This window comes from Emydura macquarii, unplaced genomic scaffold (assembly GCF_026122565.2).
Source record: "Emydura macquarii macquarii isolate MOO-44397 ecotype Brisbane River unplaced genomic scaffold, CSIRO-AGI_Emac_v2 contig_383, whole genome shotgun sequence".
Taxonomy (NCBI): domain Eukaryota; kingdom Metazoa; phylum Chordata; order Testudines; family Chelidae; genus Emydura; species Emydura macquarii.
The window spans coordinates 2527918-2542239 of NW_027130520.1; the positions used below are offsets into that span (position 1 = coordinate 2527918).

The 14322-nt window shown below is 40.5% G+C and overlaps 1 protein-coding gene across 3 annotated transcripts in view; it reads right to left on the reverse strand.

The window, feature by feature from the left end:
• VIRMA (vir like m6A methyltransferase associated) overlaps positions 1 to 13650 on the reverse strand; it is a 33027-nt gene extending 19377 nt beyond the window's left edge. For 2 of the 3 annotated variants that reach the window (XM_067536674.1, XM_067536667.1), the window contains exons 1-8: positions 13513 to 13650; positions 8056 to 8171; positions 7743 to 7829; positions 6822 to 6870; positions 5613 to 5781; positions 4476 to 4598; positions 3621 to 3908; positions 798 to 1947 (exon numbers count right to left, since the gene is read on the reverse strand). In XM_067536674.1, coding sequence (XP_067392775.1) covers positions 798 to 1947; positions 3621 to 3908; positions 4476 to 4598; positions 5613 to 5781; positions 6822 to 6870; positions 7743 to 7829; positions 8056 to 8171; positions 13513 to 13575 — 2045 coding nt within the window. In that variant the 5' untranslated portion in view covers positions 13576 to 13650. The remainder of the gene's footprint in view (positions 1 to 797; positions 1948 to 3620; positions 3909 to 4475; positions 4599 to 5612; positions 5782 to 6821; positions 6871 to 7742; positions 7830 to 8055; positions 8172 to 13512) is intronic. The other variant, XM_067536677.1, reaches the window with a different exon arrangement.
• Positions 13651 to 14322: the final 672 nt, after the last annotated feature.

Consider the following 14322-nt stretch of genomic DNA (forward strand, 5'->3'; position numbering starts at 1 on the left):
AGCATTTTTTCCAAAACATAATTATAACTATGTATTGAGGATTAAATCCCCATTGAAATAAATATATACAATACAATCACACATTGAATACCACCATCAACAACAATTTTATTTAATTTTTGGAATTTTCTGAATCTTGATTACTTGAATCCTCAATCTTAACATTTTAATATTCTTAGTTCTTGAACTTAATTTCTCTTTTTAAAAAACAACACAACTTTTTTATGGTTCCTTCTAAAGTTTTTTAAATGTAAAGATGGCATTTAAAAGGCAATATACAGACACCCTGCCCATTCAGTCCTCGGCCACACTGCTGCAACTGCCAAAGATGCCTGTTAGTGCTAATTACAGTGAAGAATATTGTTATATGGATGCTTGTCCACAGGGAACTAGTCTGAGACCATCAAGTGCAAGCTCTTCTGGGGCAGGGATTGTCTTTTTGTTAAGTGTTTGTACAGCACTTAGCACAGTGGACCCTGATCCACAAATGGGGCTCCTAGGTGATTCCACAATACAAGTAATAAATAGTAAGATGGCAACAACTTTTGGTTATTATTAACATAGCCTGAACTGGAAACAAAAACATAATAGCAATCCCGTGAACCATCCAGTCCTCCCAAAAGCTTGTTAAGCAACCTGTAAGCCTCCACTAAAGGCACATTAGCAAAGTGAAAAATCTAGCATTGTGTTAATCATTTTTTATGCTTTTGCGTATGTAGTCCATAAAACATATGTAGGTACCAAACTGAAAAAAGAACCCAGTCAAAAGTATCAAAAGTGAGCCACAGCTGTCTTACCGGAAAAGGACAGGATAAGGATCATCCCTTTCTGGGGGTCCTGTAATGCGTGCCATTGTTGGAAAGGATTTTACCGGTGGCTGAATCATTGTATGAGGTGCAGTCTCCAGCAAATGGAAGATTTCATCTAAGAGGCTAATAAGTTTTTCTACTTCTCCTTCACTAATATTAGAAGATTCCAAAAGATGATCCATATCCATGGGAACCTCCACATCATTTTCATATTCTTGGTTGGTTCTCTCAAGTCCAAGGTCTGGTTCCTGCTCAGACTCCATCTGATTAGGAAGGGGAGGAGTGCTTTCTGCTAACTGGTCACCAAGCTTTTTAATATCCGACAGAATCTCATAGAAATGACATTTCTGCAGAATTGCAGAACCTGCAGTGACCACTCTCACAGTCTGATCCAATAGTATGAGCTCCAGAAGTTTCTGATAACCACTTTTTTCATGTACCTCTAGCCCACCTCTTAAAAACATTTCCATTCCCTCAGTCATGCTGATAACACTATCCAAAGCTTTAAAAGCATTAAGTTTAAGAGAAGATGAAACATGATCTGCAAATAACAGTTCAAATAATGCATTAATAACTCCTGCATGCAAGAGTCCCATTATTCCTTGAGTCCCACATTCTGCTAGCGATGACACCAATTTTGTTCCAGCTTTAAGTTGTCGGACATTCAAAGCAATGGGCTGCCTGAGAGCTACTTGCAAGTTTAAAGCCTGCATTGTCCAGTCAACTAATTGGGTAATGTAGTCCTGTTTTATGTCCTTCACTTGCAGGTAGCTTAGTCTTTTTATTATTAAACTTGGAATTTCTTCTAAAGCTGTGACCCACTTTGCACCCCTTTCTTCCTGATATAATTCCAGTAGTTCAGTTATTTTAGCTGAGGCATCTACTGCCCCTGAATTTTCCTTGTCTGGATCTTGATCCTTTATCTTACCAACTTCAACCTCAAATGTGGTCTTGTAAGGGCAACTGAAGTACAGAAGAGGTCCAAGCTCTCTTTCATAAGGCTCATATGTCACAGGTGGCACTGAGGCTAGATCCTCAGGAGTATATTCAATATCAAAGCTTGGATACTTAAATGTTTCACGTTCCAGATCAGCAATTCCATCTTCATCACTTGAAATCTGCTCATAGCCATCATCACCTGCAAAGAAGGTTTACATTTAGTTTAATAAATCAATCAATATTATCAAGCACAGTTTAAGAACTTCAGAGAGTTACTCAAAATAAAAAAGTAACATACAAATTACTATTTAGAAAACATAAAATATCCGAAACATTGATTTTTTTCTAGTATAATTGGAAATCAAAATTAATAGGACCACTCTTTTTCACAGCACGGTCGCAGCACACACATGAATCAGGAAGCCAAGAGCCCCTTTACTAGACTGAGATATCCAATCATAAAATGATAGTTCTAGATGACAACATTATGTAACAGCAGCATATATCATAATTACTCTCTTAAATATCTCTGGTTATGAAAGGCTAGCACAATAAACTGAGTATCTGCTAAATATCTCTCTGATAGGTTTCATTCAGGCTTTAAATCGTCTTTCCATAAAGCTAGTTGTGTCTTGTCCTTTTTAATGTTCACTGCTTGACTGCTGTTCTTTGCTGCAGCCCCTATGAGCCAACAGAACTCCTTTGTATTCTTGAAATGCTGACATTCCATTAGAATACTGGCACATTGGTATAAACATACCAGGTCCATGGAGCATCAATGGAAGGGTCTCTTGCTTCATACATCTGGCAAGTTAGGCATCAGTGAAGTAGTTAAACCACTTTCAAGGCTGGATGACCCAAATAATCCATGCTTCCCCTGCCCCTCCTTTTAAACAAAACAAAAAAAAACTTTTGCTGCCCTTTTTTTTTTCAAAACTGGAGTGAAGATGGTGACAGATAATTTTAAGAAGCATGTACCCTTCACCATTATTATTTTTATTAATTAAAATGGACAGTTACTTGGACACCAATGATCTTTCAAGAAATGAAGGAGTTAGACGCTTAACTACAATGATCACTCAAATGCACTGGGTTAAACTGATCAATCTTGGGTAATTAATAGATTTCCCTTTAAGGCACACTAGCAGATCTATATAAGGGTCATTTTTCCTGCTTCTGGAGAAGGAAGTGAGGGATTATCCGTTAGGATCAGATAACCATATATTAATTGGTCACTTTTCTGAGCACGCAAAGGGGGTTTCTTGGGCATTGGTGAATTTCAACCATCCCTTTTCCTTTTTGTATATTTTCACATATCCTTGAAAACTCAGTCTAATTCCTTTCCAAAACATTCGATCCTCCATCATGTAAATATAAATGTTTGTTACTGTGCTGTCAGTCATAAGCAGTGGAATTTGGGCAGGTTTTGTTTGTTTTTTAGGGGATGCTGATGAGAGTGGGGTTAGATTTTAAGAAAATAAAGATTATTGACTCGTTATAGCACAGGGATTAATATCAGCTACTTTGACACTTACTTATTCATTTAATGACTTTATAAATATTACAATTAAAAGGTATAAGATAGTGTAGGTAAAGCACACAATACACCTCCACAGACACTAAGACAGAAGAATCTGATTTTTTATTTATAAATAATAATTTGCATTTATAGTGTCTTTCTTCCACGTTCTTTACAAACTGAGAAAAAAAAAAAGCTAAGTGACTTTCCCAAATGTCTCACAATCAAAGCAGTGGCACAGCCAGGAAAAGAACCAGATCTACTCACTCCCAGTCATCTGCTTTAATCTTTAGACTACGTTGCCTCAAAAATTTCTATAATCCCAGTCATTTCTATTTTTGTATATTACCCACCTTCACCTTCCTCCTCCTCTTCACCTTCCTCTTCTTCATCCTCCTCCTCCTCCTCCTCATCTTCTTCCTCAGGAATACTCTCTACTGTATGCCCATCATCCTCATCCTCTTCCTCATCTTCCTCAACATCCACATCTTCTTCCTCATCCTCCCCTTCTTCTGGCTGCTCCTCCTCTACCTCACCTTCATCAGAGTACTGGCCTTCTTGGTGAATGGACGTTCGATCAGGAGAAATAGGCTCAAAGTAGTCCTCCCTGTGATCAACATCATCTTCCTTTTCCCCAACCACTGAAAAAGTAAGGGATAAATCTTATTATTACTAAATCCAGTAGTTAACAATGTTTACGGGTTTTGTAGTGGGAACAGTGAAATTAAAAAAATATTTTGCAAAAAGCATTCATGCTTTTACTTAACATACACTACAATTAATTACCTTATTAGAACTGTACTGACATAAACAGTTCTATGCACTTTTAATCCATAGTAAAGATGCCTAGACTACTATTTTGATTCTTTAGTCCTTATGTAGGAAAAAAATCACTGAAGTCCATGGAAAATTTTACATGGGATATGGAATGCAGGATCAGGCACTACACTTGTCAATATTTAATGTTTCAAAAGTTACTCATTTTTACACTGAATATAACTATTCAAAATGGAATAGCAGAACATATACAAGGGATTCTCCTAGCAGTCCTATACCTGCACTGCTTTTCCTAAAGATGAATCTGTCAACATCAATGACAGCAGAAAACTCACCTACCACTAGGTAGCATGGTAGGCCTTTTCCCCCTCATTACGCACTGCAGTGTAGTAGACAAAGAGAAACAGAGTAAGAATCTACATTAGATATACCTGACACAGGCATGGGCTCATCTTCATCATCGTCAGGAGGTGGAGGCCCTGGAGGAGTCCTTGGTCCCCTGGGTTGTGGTCTTGGAGGGCTGCCATTGAACTGATCTTCTTTCTCCCCATCAACTGTATTTTTGTTTTTTGCAAAACAAAAGATTTTATTTTGGGGGAGGAAGAAGATGAAAATGTTGCACATTTTACAATGTAGGCTGCCAACCTTGATTAGAAAGCACCCCTCATTTACCATATGTACCTTTTCACACAATATCTAGGGGGAATGTTAATTAAATGGGAGGTACCCTCTTGCTAAAACAACCCTTGCTGAAGCACCCATAAATATTTAAAGCCACTGCTTATGAACAAAGACATTTTATACATTAACACTGCATTCAAGATTCATTTTAGAGATTTTTTTGCGTCATAAGTTACACTGTAGATTTGCATTTACTTAGCCGCTTGATTATTTGCTTTCAATGTGTCTAGTTATGCTATAATTCTACCATGACTAGTTAAAATTATTTAAAATCATATTTTAATCTGAAGCTAAATGTTTACAGCACAATAGTTATACTTCTACAGTAAAATGATTAAATATCTGAACAGTTCAGTTATCTCCCTAATTCTTAAACCAGTACTGAGGCAGAAATAGAAACTTGTTCATAATTTCTGCGCAGGGCCACTTTACTGTTGGTACGATCAATCACGTTTTAGCAACATGGAAGTCACAAACAGAAGGCTAAGTAAAAGGCTTTCCTTCATGTCCTTTAACTACTGCTTTGTTCATTAACTCTCAGTTCTGGAAACAGTGATTTTAGTCACCAAAATTTTTACTTTAAGTTTCACTCAGGGGAAACACAAATTAATTTACTTCTTCAGCTGCCCCTTTTCATCAAGTACCTTGTGATAAATCAAAATCACCTGCTCTCACTAGAAGCATTAGAAAAAGGAGAGGAACTTATTAAGAAACATTCCACCTAAAACCTACAAGGAGATAACATGGAAAGAGACAAAAAATTACAGCTGGATAATTAAGTCCAAAGAAATCTCTGAGTATGAAGATTACCTTTTTGCAGCTGGGATAATTAATTTTAATGAAAGAAAACTTTGCTGTCTTACTTCAGATAATTCTGGCATACTTACCATGTTTCGGGTTTCTTTTCAAACCTGGTTGTTGCTGGGGAGGAGGTGGTGGCGGCGGCGGGGGTGGAGGAGAATCTCTTTCATGACTTATTACCCTATCAACTGATCCATATATTGCTAATGTCAGACAGTTGTACCAGCCTCTTAGGACCAATCCATCCGTGTTGACCTAGTTTGTAAAAGAAAGAACATCTTTAAAAAACTCAAAGTCAATTTGAGAATTTTTATTTAATTTAAAATTATTAGTTCTGTATGGGTATATGCTTAAAATACACACAAGGGAAACTGCATATTAATATATTTTATATCTATTCCAGATTTTTAAAAATTAGAAAACTAAAAACATATTGATTATACAAAATTAATAATTTTACAACCCAAAGCATTTATAAAAACACATTGTCAAAGCCACCAAATCCAGTTCATTAAAACATTCATTGGGGCGGATAACACTGGAATGCTGATTTCAAAGCAGCAAATACCAGATAGACCTAAAGGGTATGCTAGGATGTGGGCTACCATCATCAATAACAATTCTGTTTTATAACTGTCAACAAATTATGAAATGATGTAAAGAAGAGCGCTGTGTAGCTCAAAGTTTGTCTCTTTCACCAACAGAAGTTGGTCCAATAAAAGATGTTACCTCACCCACTTCGTTTCTAACCAATTACTACTGGTATGCCTCTGTATTACTAAGAAATAATCTGAAAGGAAAAAGGGTAAACCCTCTTTATTCTTCACATATTTGTATACTTATGATGTTTGATTTTAGTGTTTTCCAAATATGCAGACTGAGACCAGTTACTAGATCCAGACATGAAGTGGCTTGCATCTCTCAACATGAAGCAACCCTGACCTCAAACACCTGCCATTTCATCAATCAGGTCAAATTCTGAGATGAACATTCACCAAGAAGGCTACAATCACCCAGTTCATTTTCATTAGTAAACTTAATAGGAGCTGCGGAGTGATCAACACTTGAAAATCAAGCCACGTATTTGGAACCTAACTTTAGGCTAATTTTTAAAATCCTGGCCCTAGTATGAACTGTATGGGCTAGAATATGAGCTCTTTAGAGTAGGATCTTCCTCTACAACTGCTTTGCACAGAGCTGAACACACTAAATGGCAGCACCATGGTACTCAAATAGTAGCCACATAGGAAGAAGAAAAGTATTCAAATTATAGCATAAATAGGTATAACAATTACCTTTGCATTGGGTCTAAAGATAATTGAAGAGTTCTCATCATATTCAAGGCTGTTAAACAGAACACAAACTTATTTTTCAACGTTTAACAAAAGTCCTTTACACACAAACTACAGACATTTCTGTACGTGACCCTTTAATTACACCTTATTTTCACCTTAAGTGAAGAAAGAGAACGAGACTTCAAGCCAGTATCAACATCAATATCGAAGCTTATCAATTTAGGAATGTAAAAAGCCCCAAGTATTTTCACTATATATTCACAATAAAGGGACACTGTCAGTTTAAGAATCATGGTTGGGATCTTCCACCCAGACTCTTTAAGCATAGATCTCTCTCCCCTCTCACAAGGAATAGTGAAGAAAGGAGCAACTAGAGTTCCTGCTAGGGAAAGAGTAGAGAGAGGCAAGTATGGAAGCACAGCTGGGCAGGCGAGGATGCACATACATCCTCTAGTCTCATAGGTTTTTAGGAATAGATAAAGCTTTACTATCTTTTCTGCTGAGCCATCTCCTCTCACAGAAATCTTAAGCACATCCACAAACAGTGTGGGGTCAAGGTGGAGGGAACGGAATAGTGCCTGCAAACATAAAATTGTGAACTTCTATTATTAACAGTATTTACAAGTAAGGGCCAAATCCTACAAACACTTACTACTGACCAAAATATTTATTAGCTTGAGTAGTCCCATTACATAGGGCAGGGCTACTCAATTAAGTAAGTATTATGGCTAGTAGTGTTTGCACTATCAGACCCTAAACCTTTATTTTAAAAAACAAGAAACTCCTTTGGAGATTTAGCAATACTGGGCTGAACTTCATTTCTACACTCCAAGAAATACAGCACATTCTTCTACAGAAAAACATTCAGTGCTATGCAAAAACTCATGAATGTATGAAGTACACGAATTCTCAAGTACTTACCTTCCCAGCCTGTCAAAAACAGGGGCACTTGGCTTGCTGACGTTGTTGAAAAACAGGTCTAACTGAAATGTATGTGGGGATGTCTCTCTGGTGATAGAACAAAGGTAAAAATTAATCTTATAAGGCTCTACTTAACCAGAATAAACAAGACCTGAAATCTCTGAGATGTTATTGTTTAAAACCTCAAAGAAAATACTGAATGTATATATTACATATTCAGTAGATGCATAAGCACAGGCTACATTCCTAAATTGCAGTTTACAAGTCCCAAACAAAATGCAAGGAATGTGTATTTGAATATTTTAGGACTTACCCATAAGCTCTATTGTCAGGCAAACTGGTGTGAGCTCTCACTCCTGGAGGAATGACACGTACTTCATTTATGTAAACTACACATGGAAAACGAACTACATCTATATTGGTACTTTGCTAAAAAACAAAAAACAAAAAAAAGTTATAAAGCTTGAAAAATACTGTCTTGTTTTTACTTTATATTATAATTTATTTATATACCCTCTATTAAAAAAGCCCCAACTTAAAAAAAGGAAATTCCAATAATCTTTTAAACTTATTGTGACAAGTATAACTGCTTAGGATTAATGTAATTGACAGAGCTGAGAAAAATCTTTATTATTTCAGTTTGCACATTTGAAAGCATCTTTTATATAGAAGGTCTCATTGTTTTCCCTATAGAATTATTACCCTTTTTATTTGTGAGGACCTTTCAAATAGCAAGAAGGGGAAAAACGTTTTGAAAACGATTGTAAAGACAAAAATTGGCATAGGAACTGAAGCTACTTTTGAAATTCATTAATTTTCAACTGGCTAGTGCCCCTTCAGTAAACACTGTCAAGTTTATAACTGTAGAAGAAATAAAAAGTGTTCTAATTTTAAATATCAGAGGGTTATTTTATTTTTAAGAGCAACTGACACTGTTGGAGACATTAAAGACTACAGCAACAATTTTGTGGGAGCTGGGCAAAGATAATATTTGGTGCTGACTTTTCTAGCTCTGCAGCCACATTTGAGAACTTCCAGGAGCAGACATTTCTTCTGACATTATGCAAGTCAGGGATGGCAGAGACCTTTTAGACCATTCAAACATCAAGACACAGATATGTTTGCACAAACAAAGATATAAACAAAAATAAAGTTGTGTTGGCTTCCAATGCATTAGAAGCTGAAAAACAATCAGAATTTACCAACATAAAAGCCACTGTCTGAGCCAACCGTAGACACCAATCTTCGAAAGTCTCCTTTCACTAAATTTTATATAAATCTATCTCATGAGGAGGATAATATAGGGAAAATATATTTATCCCTAAATACCAGACAACGGGCAAGGAAATAAAAGAGTGTTTCTTGCACGTGAGCAACCACTTTCCATGAAGCTCATGATCATATTTCTCATTATGCTGTTCTAATACTATATATCCACTAGTCTGCCAGTAAATTAACTAACTATCCACACATTTTAAAAAGTGGAACTGCAGTCAAAAGATTTCTAAGAAAACAAGAATAAAGGGAAACTAGATATCTCAAGAGACTTTTAGGTGATACAAAATCTTTCACTATTACATCATCTGTTCAAATCAAACTCAGGTCAGAAATAACCTAAGTCCTTAGTATCTGCTGACTTTCCAGCAATCAATGTGAAATGAGATCATAACCTCTCTCAAGTTTCTAGAGAACAATCATATTGAACAAAACCATCACTATAATTGAATTCTTGAATTCTATAATTGAAGTTTTAGCAGAAAGGCCAAGGATTAAATGAGTATGAACATTTAACAAAATGTCTTACTATTAGGGCCCTATCTACACTGCAGATACTACTGTATTTGGAAACTGTTTATAAAACATTTTCATCTAAACACAACTGTATCATTAGTGAGGAAGGAGAGCATCATACTGTTAAAATGGTCTTTAAGAACTATCTGAGATTCAAGAATGATTTTTATGAGCTGTTTTAACAACATGATGCCAAGTCCACACTAACATACAACTGTGCTTGGAGACCATATTTTTTAAAGTGGTCCATGGTCTCTTAAAGATGACAGCACAAAGTGCAAGGTCACACACTTAGGAAACAACAAGAATGTTTGCTATAAGCTGGGGACATATCAGTTGGAAGTGACAGAGGAGGAGAAGGATCTCAGTGTATTGGTCAATTGCAGGATGACTATGAGCCGCCAATGTGATGCAGCAGCAAAAAAGACTAATCCAATCCTAGCACGCATCAGGTGAGGTATTTCCAGTAGAGATAAGAAAATGTTATTACCATTATACAAGGCAGTGCTGAGACCTCATCTAGAATAGTGTGTGCAATTCTGAACACCCATGTTTAAGAAAGATGAATTCAAACTGGAATAGGTGAAGAGAAGGGCTACTTAGATAATCAGAGGAATAGAGAACCTACTTTACAAGAGGAGACTTAAGAAGCTTGGTTTATTTAACCTGACAAAACAAAAGCCAAGGAGATATGATTACACTCTATAAATACATTGGAGTGATAAACACCAGGGAAGGGCCAATACTGGCACAAGAACAAATGGATATAAACTGGCAATCAATAAGTTAAGGCCTGAAATTAGACAATGGTTTCTAGCTATCAGAGGAGTGAAGTTCTGGAACAGCCTTCCAAAGGGAGAAGTGGTGGCAAAAAACCTAATTTGTTTTAAGACTGAGCTTGATAAATTTATGGAGGAGATGGTATGATGAGATTGCCTATAACGGCGTATAACCCAACCAGGACTGCTATTAGCAAATATCTCCAACAGCCAGAGATAGGATGCTAGATGAGTTGGGCTCTGAGTTACGACAGAGAATTCTTTCCACGTGTCTGGCTGGTGGAGCTTGTCCACATGCTCAGGGTCTAACTGATCACCATATTTGGGGTCAGGAAGGAATTTTCTCTCAGGTCAGACTGGCAGGGACCCTAAGGGTTTTTTGCCTTGCTCTGTAGTATGTGGCATGGGTCACTTGCTGGTTTGAACTAAACGGTGGTGAATTTCCTGTAACTTGAAGTCTTAAATCAAGATCTGAGGACTTCAGTAACTCAGCCAGATGTTATGGGCCTATTACAAGAGTGTGTGGCTGAGGTTCTGTGGCTTGCAATGTGCAGGTCAGACTAGATGATCATGAAGTCTATGAACAACATTAAAACAGCAGAGTGGAACGTTGATCTTGGTGGTGGTAATTTATGGAGAAGAGTAGATTGCAAAAACTGTTTGCTTTACAGGATTTTGCTTTGTTTTACAAATATGAGAGACAGACATCTTTCACCTAGTCCTTTCATTTATGCTAATATTGTGGAGACATCCTTGTTCAGGTTCCAACCCAGCAAAGCACTTAAACGCATGTATGCCATTAAGCCAGGGCTCAACAAATTTGTTTTGGAGCTAGGAGACAGCCCAAAAATTAAGGAGGCAGACAACGTGGGCACAGCAGCGGGGCGCCCTGGCTGGAGCACATCAGCTGCTCTCCCCTCCCGGTCCGGCCCCACACCTTCCCCCCACCTCTCTCCCACAACGTGAGCCCAGCGGCGGGGCGCCCAGCTGGAGCGCGGCAGCCGCAGTGCTCCCTTCTCCCGGCCCTGCCACAGGGGCACAGTAGTGCCCTCGCCGGAGCATGGCAACCGCTCCCCCCTGGGGAGAAATACTAGGCACCAGAATTAAATTTCTAGGCACCATGGCAACCTGGCGCCCAAGGTTTGTCGAGCCCTGCATTAAGCACATGTGCATTCCTATACTGAAGTCAACTAACAGTGCTCACATGTTTAAAGTTACACATATGAGCAACTAAAACACAGGATAAGACTCTGTGCCACACTTCTCAGAGGCACAGCACAGAATTTCCTGCCATGGAAAGGGGAAAAGGTGGATGGGGGCCTAAAATGGTTTTAAGCCTCCTTTTGTGTTTTATGTGAAGGGGTAAATAACACATCCTTATTCACTTCCTCCACACCACTCATGATTTTATAGATCTCTATCATATCCCTCCGTTAGTCGTCTCCTTTTGAAGATAAACAGTCCCAGTCTTTTTAATCTCTCCTCATATGGAAGATGTTCCATACCTGTAATCATTTTTGTTGCCCTTCTTTGTATTTTCCAATTCTAACATATCTTTTCTGAAAAGGGGCAACAAGAACTACAAACAGTAATCAAAGTGTGGGTGTACCATGGATTTATATAGTGACAATATGATATTTTCTATCTTGTTATCCCTTTCCTAACGGTTCCTAACATTCTGTTAGTTTTTTTGACTACTGCCACACAAATGTTTTCAGAGAACTATCCGTTGTGACTCCAAGATCTCTTTCTTGAGTGGCAGTAACAGCTAATTTAGACCCCATCATTTTGTATGCTCATTTAGAGCTATGCTTTCCAATCTGCATTACTTTGCATTTATCAGTATGGAATTTCATTTGCCACTATGCTAGTCACCTAGTTTTGTGAAATCCTTTTGTAACACTTCGCGGTATGTTTTGGACATATCTGTCTTGGAATTTTGTATCATCTACAAAGTTTGCCACCTCACTGTTTACTCCTTTTTTCCAAATCATTTATGGGTATATTGATCAGCACTGGTCCCAGTACAGATCCTTGGGGAACTCTCCGATTTACCTCTTTCTACTGTGAAAACACTACACACTTTTATTTTAAGACTGTGATGCCAGCCATAAATGTCCAATCCCTTTTTGAATGTAGTTAAATTCTTGGCCTCAATGACTTCCTGAACACCCACTTTTGACAATTTTACGTTCAACTTCATGCTTAGATAAAGATACAGCTCTCCCGTACAAAGTGTCACCACATCAGGTGACACAACCACTGACAAAATTCTCTCCTGCAACAAAAGTATCTTTGCAACATTGGGCTTCTGTAGCAACAAGAAGGATCTGTCTGTGGGGTCACCCTCTGAGACTGGTACAGCCACCCTTTGTGCAATGAGACACAAAGGACATGAGCCTAAGTGAGTTCCCCCCACTTCCCCATTAACTGCTGCAAGGGAGAGATGCACCACAGGCTGGAGGAAAGCACTCTTGTTCCTGACTTCTCCCCTCACCTTCATTCACATCACCTTATCAGGCTGTCCTTTTTAATAATTCCTCTCCCACTTCCCCCTTCTCCATCACCCATCCCTCCAACGGCCTCCGCTATCAATTCCTATTTTCTTACTCTGCTGCCTTCTCCTCATTAACAGCCACCTGTTAGTCACCCCATAATCCCTATTCCTATCATTTCTATGCTGCCAATCACCTGCACGAAAAGCCACACAAGCCTTGCTACGGTTTAAGAGGCAGGGAATATCTACCTGCTGCAGCTACAATGCATCAAGTACCTGCCCAGGCCAGGGCTTCACAGAGTGATTCAGAGGCTTGGGGGTGTCTCCCCTGCATGTTCATGCCACGAGGGTCCATTTCTGAAGCGGTGGCCACTCGGCCCCTCACAAGATGCTGTCGCCGCTCTCCCTCCCCTACTCCCCCAGGCCATTGCGTTTGCTCCTGGGGACCTTCCACATCCAGCCATTTGGGGGGCGGGGGCCTGGCCCCTACCCCGGCCCGGCTCTGGAACGGGCACAGTCACCGCTCAGTCCTTGCCCCTGCCCCTCTAAAGCCCAGCCCGAGGCTCGCCCCCGGCTGCGCTCTCCCACCCCCAGCCCAGCCCGCTCCCCAAGCCAGGGTCCCCGCGCGCGGCTCCCTCCGCCTCCTCCCTCTCTTTCTATCCCTGCGGCAGGGACGACTCCCCGGGCCCCGCCCTCCCGGTACCTCAGCGCTCTGGTGCTTGAAAGTGTCTAAAAACAGCAGCTCGGTTGCGGTCTCCGCCGCCATCTTTGCTCAGCGGCAGCGGAAGCACTTCCGGGTGAGAGCACAACACGAGCGCTTCCAGGCCGGGTCGCTCGCGCGCCGCACCGGCGCCTGCGCCCTTCGGGCCCCTCCCCCTCCTCCAGGGTCTCTCTGGGACTGGCAGCACGGGGGGGGGGGAGGAGGAGCTCGCGCGCGCTCCGGAGCTGCCGCGAGAAGTGACTGCGGTTGCGGACGGAGAATGCTAGGCGGCGTCGCGTGGCGTGCTGGGGCTGGGCGGCTGCAGCAGCAGGTGGGAGGGATCCCTGGGTCCGTTGCTGTTGCTCGCGCTGTCCGCTCCGCCAGCAAAGCCCCTGCCCGGCCATGTGCACGGAAGCCCCTTAGTGTTGGGAGGGCCGTAGTCACGCCAGCCTACGTGTGAAGTGCAGCCCGAGCCTTCCTCCACACGGTCGGGCCGGGCTGCCCAAAGCGTGTAGTGTGCAACAGGCCTGGGTGGAGGCTGACTTGCGGAGCTGTTGGGAGAGGCGCGGTGGATGCTGCGCAGTCAGTCCTGGTATTAACCATTTTAGGTTAATAGCAGCTGGGCCTAGGAACCAATCCCGTCCCATATACGTGAATGTTAAACCAGTTCAGCTACTGGCAGCAGGCGTGCTACTTACGGATGCCTTGCAAACCTGCCTGCGGCTGGGAGGGGATGCTCTTGGCCTGGCGATTACATGGTGCCTCTCTGTGCTTTCTTTGTAGGCCAGTGGTTAACTTCTCAATCGGGGAGAC